Below are 15249 nucleotides of genomic sequence, written 5' to 3'. Positions count from 1 at the left end.
CCTGCTGTGTTCTGCTACTTTATATGTGAGTACAAGTACATTATTTGAAGTCATTCAACTCTTTTTTAGTTGGGAAAGGGGGGGGGGGGGGGGGGGGGGGAGAGATTCTCCCCCTCCCAAACCCCCTTCTAGAAGTTCTAGTGTAGGGGGTTTGGGAGGGGGGAGACTTAAAAAAAAAAGTTTCCCCCCTCCCAAACCCCCTACTAGAACAAGAAGACTCGGGATGTAGTAGCTTATGGAAGGTCTCCCCTTTGTTATTGTTTGAAGACCGCCAAATAGGTGATCGGTATCTCAACCAGATCATTGTAAATGTTGTTGGTTACAAAACATAGATAGAGGTTTGGGGTGTTGATTGATTCATCTGGTGGGCAAAACTAGTGTTTATTTTACATAAACGTGTGTCATTAATAGAATTATTGGATATAAATTACTTTTTTTGTGTGGCTTTGTGATGTAGAGAGAGTATCTGACACTGAATAGTGGTTTTGCACTATAATACGGTGGTTTTTTTTACGAAACCTGACAAAGTTATGGGAAGAGGGCAGCTGTGGGAGTGCATATGGGACTCAGAGAAGTGTACACCAGTGGGGAGTGAACCTGAGACTATGGTTTTCGACGGGTTTCAGGTAGTTTCATATAAAAGCAATTACTTTTTTACGAAACCCGGCAATATCAGACAAAGTTGTGGGAAGTAGGCAACAGTGGGGAGTGAACCTGAGACTCAGGGAAGTGTACACCAGTGGGGAGTGAACCTGAGACTATGGTTTTTGGTGGTTTTCAGCGAGTTTCATATAAAAGCAATTACTTTTTTACGAAATCCAACGAAACCTGGCAATATCCGACAAAGTTATTGAAGTAGGCAACAGTGGGGGGTGATCTTGAGATTCAGGGAAGTACACTTGTGGGGAGTGAACCTGGGACTCTGGACTTTGTAAAAAAGCAATACCAAGGGGGAGGGGGAATTACTTTTTACGAAACCCGCCACAACCCGACAAGGTTATGGGAAGTAGGCAGCAGTGGGGATTGAATCTGGGATTTGGACACCGATGAGGATTGAACCTGGGACTGTGAGAGGCTGATACCAGTGGACAGTGAGCTCAGAATGTACTTTTATTTCGAAACCTACTGAAATTGTCAAAAGTTATGGGAAGGGGGCACCATTGGGCAATGAACCGGGATTCAGGGAAGTGCACACCGGTTGGGAGTGAACCTGGGACTGTGAGAAGAGGATATCAGTGGAAATGAACCTGGGACTATGGAAGATAGATACTAGTGGGAAATGAAGCCGGACAATGGGAGTTGGGTGCCAGACGAGAATGAAGCAATTACTTTTTTACAAAACCACCGAAAAACCAAAGACTTAGGTTTACTCCCCAATAGTCTACACTTCCCTGAGTCTCGGGTTCACTCCCCCACTGTTGCCTACTTTCTTTCCATAACTTTGTGGGATATTGTCGGGTTTCATAAAAAAGTAATTGCTTTTTTTTTACGAAACCCAGTCCCAGGTTCACTCCCCAATGGTGTACACTTCCCTGAGTCCCAGGTTCACTCCCCACTGCTACCTACTTCCCATAACTTTGTCGGGTTCGGCGTGTTTTGGCAGGTTTCGTAAAAAAAGAAACACCCCTAAAAATACCACCTGTATTCAGAAAATAGATGTCAATTGTAGTCTAATATTCAGTATATCTATTTAAATAATAATAATAATAATAATAATAATAATAATAATAATATAATAATAATAATAATAATAATAATAATAATAATAATAATTATTATTATTATTGTTATTATTATTATTATTATTATTATTATTATTATTATTATTATTATTATTTTTTTATTATTATTATTTTTATTTTATTATTATTATTATTATTATTATTATTATTATTATTATATTTATATTATTATTATTATTATTATTATTTATTATTATTATTATCATTATTATTATTATTATTATTATTATTATTATTATTATTATTATTATTATTATTGTTATTATTATTATTATTATTATTATTATTATTTATTATTATTATTATTATTATTATTATTATATTATCTATTATTATTATTATTATTATTATTATTATTATTATTATTATTATTATTATTATTATTATTATTATTATAAATATTATTATGTATTATTATTATCACGTAAATTTTAATATAATACGGCAATTAATTCACGGAAGTACATCGCTCAATTAATAATGGCAGAAAGTCTGGCCACATATTTATAATGAATCGGGTTTGTCTTAGATGACCAAACAAACAAAAACAAAACAAACAAAACAAAACAAACAAACAACAACAACAACAACAACAACAACAACCAACAACAACAACAAATGAGACAAACAAAAAAAAGCAAGATTTTAAAAAATAATAAACAATAGAAGAGCACATCAATGAAAAACAACAACGAGATTATAACACATAAAAGATATTCGTAATAAATCGATAACTGATTAAATTACTCGAACTACTTGATTAAAAAAAAAATAATAATCATAATAATGATGATGATGTCGATTACAACACCAAACAATAATAATAATATATAATAATAATAATAATAATAATAATAATAATAATAATAATAATAATAATAATAATAGTAAGTAAGTAGAAATATAATAATAATAATAATAATAATAATAATAATAATAATAATAATAATAATAATAATAATAATAATAATAATAATAATAATAATAATAATAATAATAATAATAAAAGAACAATAGTATAATATCAACATTAAAGCATATTACAAGCAAATAAAATTATTAAAACAAAAGTTTAAAAAATATCAATAGACAGAAGGAATTTTTAAAATATTGGGGGAAAAAAAAAGTTATCCCTGCCGGGATTTGAACTCTCGAACCTTGCCATGGTGTCACTGAACATTTAGTGACATTTAATCATGTCTATTTAGATATTTAAAAATGTATATGAATGCCACTCTTACTTTGATATTTTGAACTATGTTAATTGCACCATAGCAGAAATTAAAAAATTACGATCAAAATATTTTTACAACTTTGAATCGGGCTGTCAGTTACTGCACGTGTTCAATCTGGAAGTAGGTCGGCAGTTCAACCGAGATTGTCGCACTTTTCACTCTCTCTATAAAAAAGAGTTCCTTGTGGATACTGAATAGTGGCAAAGCACTATTCAGTATCAGATACTGAATAACCACTTCCTAAAATAAAACTGTTATCAAGCTGACTGGCTACTTCAACAGTCAAATAATCTCTGATCAAAGCAATTTTCTTTAGATAAACATTTTAAATGTTACATAGGTTATCAAAATAGGCTTCAACAGTCGTAACGTTACTCTCCTTTTAATGACGCATTGTAACATAGTAACTGGTTATAAACTATCGGACCAATGGCGGACGGCCTTATGAAATATTTCTCAGACGAGCATTAAAGTGTAACCAGAGGAGAAAAAACATTATAAATCTGATCATGTTTTGACTTTATACATTCTGATCAAATAACATGTGAAAAAGTTCTAGCCAGCATGAAGAATAAAAAGTACCGATTTTCTTTGTTTAGAACCAAGCTGATCGTTGCTGGGCGGATGTGACATCAGACTATTGAATCCTATTTGCGTCTGCATGGATACATTGCTATGTATTTTATATATAATATATATATATAATATATATAATATTATATATATATATATATATATATATATATATATAATTATATATATAAAGACACCGAGGTTTTTAACACATAAAGAAGACTGTGTCGGGCATCGATTCATATTCAGACTGACTTGATAAAACTCTATTTTTTTCCATTGGTATTTCCACATGACATCAATTCCGTCTTATCATTTAACTTTAATTTGTTTGATTCCATCCAACACTTTCCATCTCTGATACAGTCCTCCATATATATATATAATTAAAAGAGGGATATTGTTTGGTGTGTCGAATTTGTACAATTGGGTGTTATCTGCATAACGATGGAAAGATAAAAAAAATGAAATAAATTAAAATCCCCTTTATTCATTCCATATGGGAAATTTGTCTCTAGGGTTATTCCAAGGGAAGACTGGAATAACCCAGGCGTCAGCCGCAGTGAAGCGCCGCAAATTGAGCTAGGGCGAGGTGACTTGCTCAAGGCCACACAGGGCAGCGGCGGCTGATCGAACTCGGTACCTTTCGGGCACGAAGCAAAGACAGTAGCGCTGAGCCACGCTGACCCTCCAAAGATATATTATGTTTTACAAACATTTCAGACAGTGGCCGAATGTAACATTGTAAAGAGCGCAGGTCCATGATTGGTTAAAATATATACAAAGAATGAAGTAGAGTTTGAAATATGTTTTTCTTTGCATTTCGTTTGGCATTCAACATGTAAAATATGCGGCTATGTGGCCTTGTGGTGTGACACTCGCTTTCGGATAGGAAGGTTCTTAGTTCGAGCCTCGCCCGGCGCATCGTTGAGTCCTTAGAAAATGCTCTTTACTCAGATTCTCTTACTGTACTCAGATGTAACATGAGCACGTGACCACAGCGTTATTTCTGTCTTTAAAAAACATGTCATATCACTTATCGTTCCAGGTACATGTTATGTGTTGCTGTTGATCAGGGACCCTTTGTAAAGCGCTTTAATTACGTTGAATTGATATTACGCAATATTAAAGCTCAAATTATTTTTAAAATTAATTGTCATAGCCTGACATTGGTTATATCCCCCCCCCCCCCCCCATGTAATCACCAGATATGGTCAGAGCTTAACACTGGTTATATTTTCCCCCTTGTAATCACCAGATATGGTCAGAGCTTAACACTGGTTATATTTCCCCTTGTAATCACCAGATATGGTCAGAGCTTAACACTGGTTATATGTTTCCCCTTGTCATCATCAGATATGGTCAGAGCTTAACACTGGTTATATGTTTCCCCTTGTAATCACCAGATATGGTCAGAGCTTAACACTGGTTATATTTTTCCCCTTGTAATCACCAGATATGGTCAGAGCTTAACACTGGTTATATGTTTCCCCTTGTCATCACCAGATATGGTCAGAGCTTAACACTGGTTATATGTTTCCCCTTGTCATCACCAGATATGGTCAGAGCTTAACACTGGTTATATGTTTCCCCTTGTCATCACCAGATATGGTCAGAGCTTAACACTGGTTATATGTTTCCCCTTGTCATCACCAGATATGGTCAGAGCCTGCCACTGGTTATATTTTTCCCCTTGTAATCACCAGATATGGTCAGAGCCTAACACTGGTTATATTTTTCCCCTTGTAATCACCAGACATGGTCAGAGCTTAAGACTGGTTATATTTTTCCCCTTGTAATCACCAGATATGGTCAGAGCCTAACACCGGTTATATTTTTCCCCTTGTAATCACCAGATATGGTCAGAGCTTAACACTGGTTATATTTTTCCCCTTGTAATCACCAGATATGGTCAGAGCCTAACACTGGTTATATTTTTCCCCTTGTAATCACCAGATATGGTCAGAGCTTAACACTGGTTATATTTCCCCCTATGTAATCACCAGATATGATCAGAGCTTAACACTGGTTATATTTTTCCCCTTGTAATCACCAGATATGGTCAGAGCCTAACACTGGTTATATTTTTCCCCTTGTAATCACCAGATATGGTCAGAGCTTAATACTGGTTATATGTTTCCCCTTGTCATCACCAGATATGGTCAGAGCTTAACACTGGTTATATTTTTCCCCATGTCATCATGACCATATGGTCAGAGCTTAACACTGGTTATATTTTTCCCCATGTCATCAACAGATATGGTCAGAGCTTAATACTGGTTATATGTTTCCCCTTGTCATCACCAGATATGGTCAGAGCTTAACACTGGTTATATTTTTCCCCATGTCATCATGACCATATGGTCAGAGCTTAACACTGGTTATATTTTTCCCCATGTCATCACCAGATATGGTCAGAGCTTAACACTGGTTATATTTTTCCCCATGTCATCAACAGATATGGCAGGTACCCTGCGACGTTTTGGAGCAAAGTTGGGGTTCCATCCCCTCCCGCTACGATGTTCGTCGGCCACATGGATCGACTGTTTGATTCAAAAACTGGAATTCGATACAACGTGAATAAGTGGACCAAACAATATGGAAAGATTTTTGGGGTATTGTTTTTCCGCGACCCCCTTCTTTTCGTCACAGATTTGGACGTTTTGAAAGAAATTTATGTGAAAGATTTCAACAACTACACTGATAGATATTTCATTGCACGTGACGCATTGTGGAACCCACTTTTAACAAAGGGCTTGTTTCTTAATAGAGGCGCAGAGTGGAGAAGAGTTCGTCGGATTACAAACCCGTGCTTTAGTAGTCGCAAGTTGAAGAATCTTACACATCATATCAATGACATGTGTCACCAACTAGTGGACGCTCTTCACAAACACATCGAAGACGGCACACATCCTGAGGCTAAAACTGTTTTCTCCGCTTACTCGATGGATGCGATTGCAGGTCCCGCGTTTGGGTTGAAACTGAATTGTCAGACTGACATTGATGGAACGTTCTATCGTCACGTGAGAGGAATGGTCAAGTTTGGAATGATGCAAAAAGTTGCCATTGGAGTAGCAGCAATGTTTCCTTTTCTTCAGTTTGTTTTTAAGTTGCTTGATATTCGATTCATGAGAGCCTGTCACGCGAATTATGTAGAGAAAGAATTTACAAAGCTCGTGATGGAAAGAAAAATGTACCCTGACAAGTTCGAAGCAGGCGATTTTATTCAGTCATTGATAAACGCTGAAGCTGATTCTTTGGATGACATCTCTGGGAGTAAAACGTTGACAACTGAGGAGATTGTTTCCCAGTGTGTAACTTTTATAGTTGCAGGATTCGAGACTACATCTACAACTCTCCAATGGCTGATGTACGAACTGGCCAAAAAACCGGATATCCAAACACGTCTAGTAGCAGAAATTGATGACGTCATTGGCAATGACACGGAGGTGACCTATGAACACTGTCAACGAATGAAATACTTGGAATGTGTCATCAATGAAGCTTTACGGATGTATCCAGCTTTGGTTTACCATACACGAATCGCACAAAGGACGACAACTCTGAAAGGATTTACCGTCCCTGCCGGAACTGCAATTGGAATCCCTGCAGGAAACATTTGTCGTGATCCGGAGAACTTTGAGAACCCGGATTCGTTTATCCCCGAAAGATTCATGGATGAAACGAGACCAGTTTCCAGTCTTCTGACGTCACTACCGTTTGGCTTTGGTCCTCGGCAATGTATTGGAATGCGACTCGGATGGCTGCAACTCAAAATAGCCGCCGTGCACGTTCTTAGGGAGTTTTCAATTAACGGAACGTTGCCCGAGCTTGTGGGTGTTGATGACTTTGCTGCTCTTCCTCTACCGCGAGAAAATATCCATTTGATTTTAAGTAAAAGAGAATAACTGAACTGAATACAATTTAGATATACCATTTATTTAAAAGGATGATTGTCAATTGATTCATCTTTGCATGTGTATACTTCACTTTTGCTTTCATATTCGTGGTCTTCGTTTTAGTCAAATACTCAGCAGTTCTGTCCGCCAGATCAATCATACCAAAACATGTAGCCTAACAATGTGTAATGATAAACATTTATAGAAGGAACGGAATTGACGTCACTCAACTCTTTGTTATTGGTTTTAGACAGCCATTTTAATGATTAGTTCTCACTTAATTCTGTCAATCAAACTATAAACGTTTAAGGTTAAACAAAATGTTGCGTGTTAGTACGTTCTATGCGATAGATAGTATGCGCTTGGCTAAGAAGCTCACAACATTACCATCCGCAAGTATAAAGGGAAAAAACACACAAAACTCTGTGTAACCTTGAACTGTTATAGTCTTTATAATACAGTTAAATGAGAATTACTCATAAACGTGTATGGCAAAAATAGAAAACAATAACAAAGACCCTCGTGACGTCAACTTCATTCTATCTATTGGCGGACGTTGTGAGTATTTTGCCTAAACGCATAGCATCAATGTTTGAGAATATAGTGGCGGTCTTAAAAATTATCAAAGAGCTGCGTGAGACACTGGACTGACAGAAAAAGAGCTGAAACTGAAAGCTGCATTGAAAGGGCGGCTATGTGGTCTAGTGGTATGACTCTCGCTTTCGGAGAGTCCTTGGAAAAGGCTCTTTACTCACATTCTCTCACCGTACTCAGGTGTAAAATGAGTACCTGGCTGTTAACAGCGTTGTCTTTGTCCGAAAAATTGTAATATCGCCTAACATGCGTTATGTCCCGTCCTAAATGTTAAATGTTGCTGTTACAGACCCCCCCCCCCCCCCTCGTAAAGCGCGTTGAGCATGTTTAGTGGATATTGCGCTATATATTGACAACAATTTCAATGATCCAAGGTGAATAGACGTCAATTTCAATGACGTCCAAGGTGAAAAGACAACAATTTCAATGACGTCCATAAGGAATAGACAACAATTTCAATGACGTCCAAGGCGAATAGACAACAATTTCAATGACGTCCATAGCCAATAGACAACAATTTCAATGATCCAAGGTGAATAGACGTCAATTTCAATGACGTCCAAGGTGAAAAGACAACAATTTCAATGACGTCCATAAGGAATAGACAACAATTTCAATGACGTCCAAGGCGAATAGACAACAATTTCAATGACGTCCATAGCCAATAGACAACAATTTCAATGACGTCCAAGGCGAATAGACAACAATTTCAATGACGTCCAAGGCGAATAGACAACAATCTCAATGACGTCCATGGCGAATAGACAACAATTTCAATGACGTCCATAGCCAATAGACAACACAGTTTACACCGTATTTTACAAATAAGTCATTTGAATCAGAATAAATTTGGCTAAAGTTTTACAAGTAACAAGACATAAAACATTGTATTTTTTGGTGTTTCTTCTTTGCTTTACTAGATAGTGTTGAATCGACGTGCATATAATTTCAGGTCTGATTACCGGACGCAATTGTGGCCCCGATTTAACATTGTCGTCATGGACAATATTTTACGTTGACTTGAGAGTCTTTCCATTACAGCAACGAGCCAACACCAATAGGCTTCAACAGTCGTGACGTCACTTCCCTCAAAATGACGCATCGTAACTTAGTTACTGGTTCTAAACTATCGGAACAATGGCGGACGCCCTTATGAAATACTTCTCCAACGAGTATAAAAGCGTATCCAGAGGAGAACAACATTATAAATCTTATCATGTTTTGACTTTTAAAGATTCTGATCACATAACATGTGAAAAAGTTATAGCCAGCATGAAGAATAAAAAGTAGCGATTTTCTTTGTTTAGAACCAAGTTGCTCGTTGCTGGGCCGACGTGACATCAGACAATTGAATCCTATCTGGGTTATCAGACCTGCCAATAAGTACAAGTTGTGTTGGATCAATAACGATTCCAGCTGTCTGTCGAATTAATCAGATTACCTGGCATTTTGGACCAACTTGGGCTATGTGGTCTTGTGGTATGACACTCGCTTTCGGATCGGAAGGTCCTGGGTTCGAGCCTCGCTCAGCACTTAGTTGAGTCCTTGGAGAAAGCTCTTAACTCACATTCTCTCACCATATTCAGGTGAACAATGAGTACCTGGCCGTTAACAGCGTTGTATCTGTCCGAATAAAAAAAAGTACCTAATATAGCATAACAGGCGTCATGTCCCGTCCTACATGTTAAGTGTTGCTGTTGGTCAGGGACCCCTTGTAAAACGCTTTGCGCATGTTTAGTGAATATTGCGCTATATAAAAGATCAATTTTATTTACTTCCCTTCCAGTGCTCGAAACTGAAAATGCTCAAATTTTTACTGAGAAGCATCTCTGAGTATTTGACATACAGTAGGACACCATTAAATAAATTAAAACATCACAGGAAGCATTTTCAATATTATAAGATATTCAGACACAACAACATAAAGTCATATGTGAATCAAATAAAGTATGGCCCAGTGCGATTTGTCCTTGTCCAAATCTCAAAAACAACCTTCAAACACAATCATTACATTTCCGGATGGCAGTGTTGTGAGTATCTTATCCAAACGCACAGCACTATAAACTTTTATATAAATGCTGTGCGCTTGGCTCAGAACTCAGAACCTTACAACATTGCCAGCCGAATATAGATAGTATGCGCTTGGCTAAGGATTTCACAACATTGCCATCCGGAAGTATAACGGACCAAAACACAAAACGTTGTGTTACCATGATCGTTTATAGTCTGGTTAATAAATAGAGATTAGTGAGAATTACTCATAAACGCGGATGGCAAAAAACAATAGCAAAGACCTGAGTGACGTCACTTCGTTCTATAAAAGTTCATGGCGACACATAGTTTTGCGTGTTGGTCCGTTATACTTCCGGATGGCAATGTTTGTTATGAGCGCATTAGCCAAGCGCATACTATCTATACACATTTAAGGTTGTACATCTTGTTTAGTATTGTTGGTACGCTTTCTCCGGCTGGCAGATGTTATAAGTTATTTTTAATTAACCGCATAGCATCAACAGTAAAATACTAGACAAAAGAGGAATCTGTTACAAAAGAGGATTAACAATATATATGCCTCAATAAAAAATCATTTTGAAAAACAACAACAACAACAAAAAAACAAAAACAAAAACAAACAAATCAAAAAAACAAACAAAAAACAACAACAAAAAGAGTAAAACAGGCTACGCCAAGGCATATAATCAACACGCGCGCCATTCTTCCCGAGGACCGCAACAACGTTGAATGATCTTCCTGACGGGTCCTGAATGAGGTCAGGAGAATGCACATTATTCATATTATCTGTCATCAAAAATCATTTTTAAAAAAACAAACCAAAAACAACCCGCCCCCCCCCCCCCCCGCACCCCGAAAACCAACAAAAACAACAAACCAGGCTACGCCACGGCATATAATCAACACGCTGTACTTCCCGAGGACCACAACAACGTTGAATAATCTTGACGGGTCCCGAAGGATGTCAGGAGATTTCACATTATTTATATTATCTGTCATCAAAAATCATTTTAAAAAAACAACCACCGTCCCCCTCCCCCAAACAAAAACAAAAAACAAAAAAACCAACAAAACCAACCAAAACAGGCTACGTCACGGCATAGATAAACAACACTTTGTTCTTCCCGAGGACCACAACAACGTGGAATATTCCTGACCCCGCGGTTTTTGGCAAAAAATATTTCAAAATTTTGCAAAGTAAATGATGAATTTTGCAGAACAAAATAAGTAGATTTTGCAGGTTTCTAAAAATGTTGTATCACACCTAACAACTAACTACATGCAAATCATGTCATAAAATATCCCCGCGGAATTACGCAAATTCAAACTGAAAATAATGGGACCAAAAATGGCAATTTTTTCAAGATATATTTGGAAATAGGCACAAAGTTGGGAAAACAAAATAAAAATCTTCATCATCGAATTGCGGCCGCAAGAAACCGCGGGGCCAGACAATTTTCCTGAAGGGACCTGAATGATGTCAGGAGAAATCACATTACTCATATTATTATCTGTCACCATCCTGAAAGTAGCTCCAATCAATAATGCTTTGAATTATTGTTGGAGGCACTGACCCAATCCATCGATCATGCCCAGAATGAAGATGCTTACTAGTACTACTACTACTACTACTACTACTACTACTACTACTACTACTACTACTACTACTACTACTACTGCTGCTGCTGCTGCTACTACTACTACTACTACTACTACTACTCCTCCTCCTCCTCCTCCTCCTCTCTACTACTACTACTACTACTACTACTCCTAGCGTGCAATGTAGTAGTACAAGGTAGTAGTAGTAGTTGTAGTAGTAGTAGTGGGAGTAGTAGTAGTAGTAGTAGTTGTTGTTGTTGTAGCTGTAGTAGTCGCAGTAGTTGTAGAAAGGAAGTGGTTATTCAGTATCAGATACTGAATAGTGCTTTGCCACTATTCAGTATCCATAAGGAACTCTTTTTTACAGAGAGAGTGAAAAGTGCGACAATCTCGGTTGAATGGAAATAAACTGTTGACCTACTTCCAGATTGAACACATGCACTGACAGCCCGATTCAAAGCTGTAAAAATATTTTGATCGTAATTTTTTTTAAATTTTTGCTTTTATGCAATTAACATAGTTCAAAATATCAAAATAAGAGTGGCATTCAAATCCATTTTTAAATGTCTAAATAGACATGATTAAATGTCACTAAGAGTTCAGTGACACCATGGCTTGGTGGATGTAAGCTGTTTGACTCTGAGTTTTAAGGTTCGAGAGTTCAAATCCCGGTAGGGGTGACTTGTTTTTTTTTTCCCCATTATTTTTTAAATTCCTCTGTCTATTGATATTTTTTAAACTTTTGTTTTTATAATTTTATTTGCTTGTAATATACTTTTTATTATTATTATCATTATTATTATTATTATTATTATTATTATTATTATTATTATTATTATTATTATTATTATTATTATTATTATTATTATTATTATTATTATTATTATTTCTACTTACTTACTATTATTATTATTGTTGTTGTAATCGTCATCATCACTATTATGATTATGATGATTTTCTTTTTTAATCAAGTAGTAGGAGTAATTTAATCAGTTATCGATTTATTACGAATATCTTTTATGTGTTATCATCTCGTTGTTGTTTTTCATTATTGTGCTCTTCTATTATTCATTATTTTTAAAAATCTTGTTTTTTTTCTGTTTGTCTCATTTGTTGTTGTTGTTGTTGTTGTTGTTGCTGTTCTTGTTGTTGTTGTTGTTTGTTTGTTTGTTTGTTTGTTTGTTTTGTCATCTAAGGCAAACCCGATTCATTATAAATATGTGGGCAGACTTTCTGCATTTTTTAATTGAGCGATGTACTTCCGTGAATTAATTGCCGTACTATATTAAAATTTACGTGATAATAATAATAATAATAATAATAATAATAATAATAATATAATAATAATAATAATAATAATAATAATAATAATAATAATAATAATAATAATAATAAAATAATAATAATAATAATAATAATAATAATAATAATAATAATAATAATAATAATAATAATAATAATAATAATAATAATAATAATAATAATAATAATAATAATAATTTAGATAGATACTGAATATTAGACTACAATTGACATCTATTTACTGAATACACGTGGTATTGTTAGGGGTGTTTCTTTTTTTACGAAACCTGCCAAAACACGCCGATACCCGACAAAGTTATGGGAAGTAGGCAGCAGTGGGGAGTGAACCTGGGACTCAGGGAAGTGTACACCGTTGGGGAGTGAACCTGGGGCTGGGTTTCGTAAAAAAAAAAGCAATTACTTTTTTACGAAACCCGACAATATCCGACAAAGTTATGGAAAGAAAGTAGGCAACAGTGAGGGAGTGAACCGGAGATTCAGGGAAGTGTACACTATTGGGGAGTAAACCTAAGTCTATGGTTTTTTGGCGGGTTTTGGCGGATTTCGTAAAAAAGTAATTGCTTCATTCTCGTCTGGTACCCATCTCCCATAGTCCGGCTTCATTTCCCACTGGTATCCATCTTCCCTAGTCCCAGGTTCATTTCCACTGATATCCTCTTCTCACAGTCCCAGGTTCACTCCCAACCGGTGTGCATTTCCCTGAGTCCCGGTTCATTGCCCAATGGTGCCCACTTCCCATAACTTTTGAAAATTTCGGTAGGTTTCGAAATAAAAGTACATTCTGAGCTCACTGTCCACTGGAATCAGCATCTCGCAGTCCCAGGTTCAATCCTCATCAGTGTCCAAATCCCAGATTCACTCCCCACTGCTGCCTGCTTCCCATAACTTTGTCGGGTTTTGGCGGGTTTCGTAAATAAGTAATTCCCCCTCCCCCTTGGTATTGCTTTTTTACAAAATCCAGAGTCCCAGGTTCACTCCCCACAAGTGTACACTTCCCTGAATCTCAGGATCACCCCCCACTGTTGCCTGCTTCAATAAGTTTGTCGGATATTGCCATGTTTTGTCGGGTTTCGTAAAAAAGTAATTGCTTTTATATGAAACTCGCTGAAACCCGCCGAAAACCAGAGTCTCAGGTTCACTCCCTACTGGTGTACACTTCCTTGAATCTCAAGTTAACTCCCTACTGTTGCCTACTTCCCATAACTGTCGAATATTGCCGGGCTTCGTAAAAAAGTAATTGCTTTTATGTGAAACTCGCTGAAACCCGCCGAAAACCATAGTCTCAGGTTCACTCCCCACTGGTGTACACTTCCCTGAGTCTCAGGTTCACTCCCCACTGTTGCCTACTTCTCACAACTTTGTCGGATATTGCCGGATTTCGTAAAAATAAGTAATTGCTTTTATGTGAAACTCGCTGAAACCCGCCAAAAACCATAGTCTCAGGTTCACTCCCCACTGGTGTACTTTCCCTGAGTTTCAGGTCCACTCCCCACTGGTGTACACTTCCCTGAGTCTCAGGTTCACTCCCCACTGTTGCCTACTTCCCACAACTTTGTCGGATATTGCCGGGTTTCGTAAAAAAGTAATTGCTTTTATATGAAACTAGCTGAAGCCCGCCGAAAACCATAGTCTCAGGTTCACTCCCCACTGGTGTATACTTCCATGAATCTCAGGTTCACTCCCCACTGTTGTCTACTTCCCATAACTTTCTCAGATATTGCCAGGTTTCGTCGGGTTTCGTAAAAGAGTAATTGCTTTTATATGAAACTCGCTGAAACCCGCTGAAAACCAGAGTCTCAGGTTCACTCCCGACTGTTTGCCTACTTTCAATAACTGTCGGATATTGCCGGGTTTCGTAAAAAAGTAATTGCTTTTATGTGAAACTCGCTGAAACCCGCCAAAAACCATAGTCTCAGGTTCACTCCCCACTGGTGTACACTTCCCTGAGTTTCAGGTTCACTCCCCACTGGTGTACACTTCCCTGAGTCTCAGGTTCACTCCCCACTGTTGCCTACTTCCCACAACTTTGTCAGATATTGCCGGGTTTCGTAAAAAAGTAATTGCTTTTATGTGAAACTCGCTGAAACCCGCTGAAAACCAGAGTCTCAGGTTCACTCCCCACTGGTGTACACTTCCATGAATCTCAGGTTCACTCCCCACTGTTGTCTACTTCCCATAACTTTCTCAGATATTGCCAGGTTTCGTCGGGTTTCGTAAAAGAGTAATTGCTTTTATATGAAATTCGCTGAAACCAGCTGAAAACCAGAGTCT

At 37.0% G+C, this 15249-nt stretch overlaps 1 protein-coding gene across 2 annotated transcripts in view; it reads left to right on the top strand.

Moving 5' to 3' along the window:
* LOC144978091 (cytochrome P450 3A29-like) overlaps positions 1-8926 on the top strand; it is a 30573-nt gene extending 21647 nt beyond the window's left edge. Inside the window, exons 1-2 of one of the 2 annotated variants that reach the window (XM_078923654.1) lie at positions 3577-3654; positions 6009-8926. In XM_078923654.1, the coding sequence (XP_078779780.1) occupies positions 6070-7458 (1389 nt within the window). In that variant the 5' untranslated portion in view covers positions 3577-3654; positions 6009-6069 and the 3' untranslated portion in view covers positions 7459-8926. Of the gene's footprint in view, positions 1-3576; positions 3655-6008 lie in introns of those variants that run through there. The other variant, XM_078923653.1, reaches the window with a different exon arrangement.
* The last annotated feature ends 6323 nt before the right edge of the window (positions 8927-15249 follow it).

The sequence above is a fragment of the Berghia stephanieae genome, chromosome 8 (assembly GCF_034508935.2).
Source record: "Berghia stephanieae isolate SIO BIC M18660-M18661 chromosome 8, UCSD_Bste_1.3, whole genome shotgun sequence".
Taxonomy (NCBI): Eukaryota; Metazoa; Mollusca; class Gastropoda; order Nudibranchia; family Aeolidiidae; genus Berghia; species Berghia stephanieae.
The sequence above is the reverse complement of the archived record's forward strand: the minus strand, read 5'-3'. Positions and strand labels throughout refer to the sequence as shown.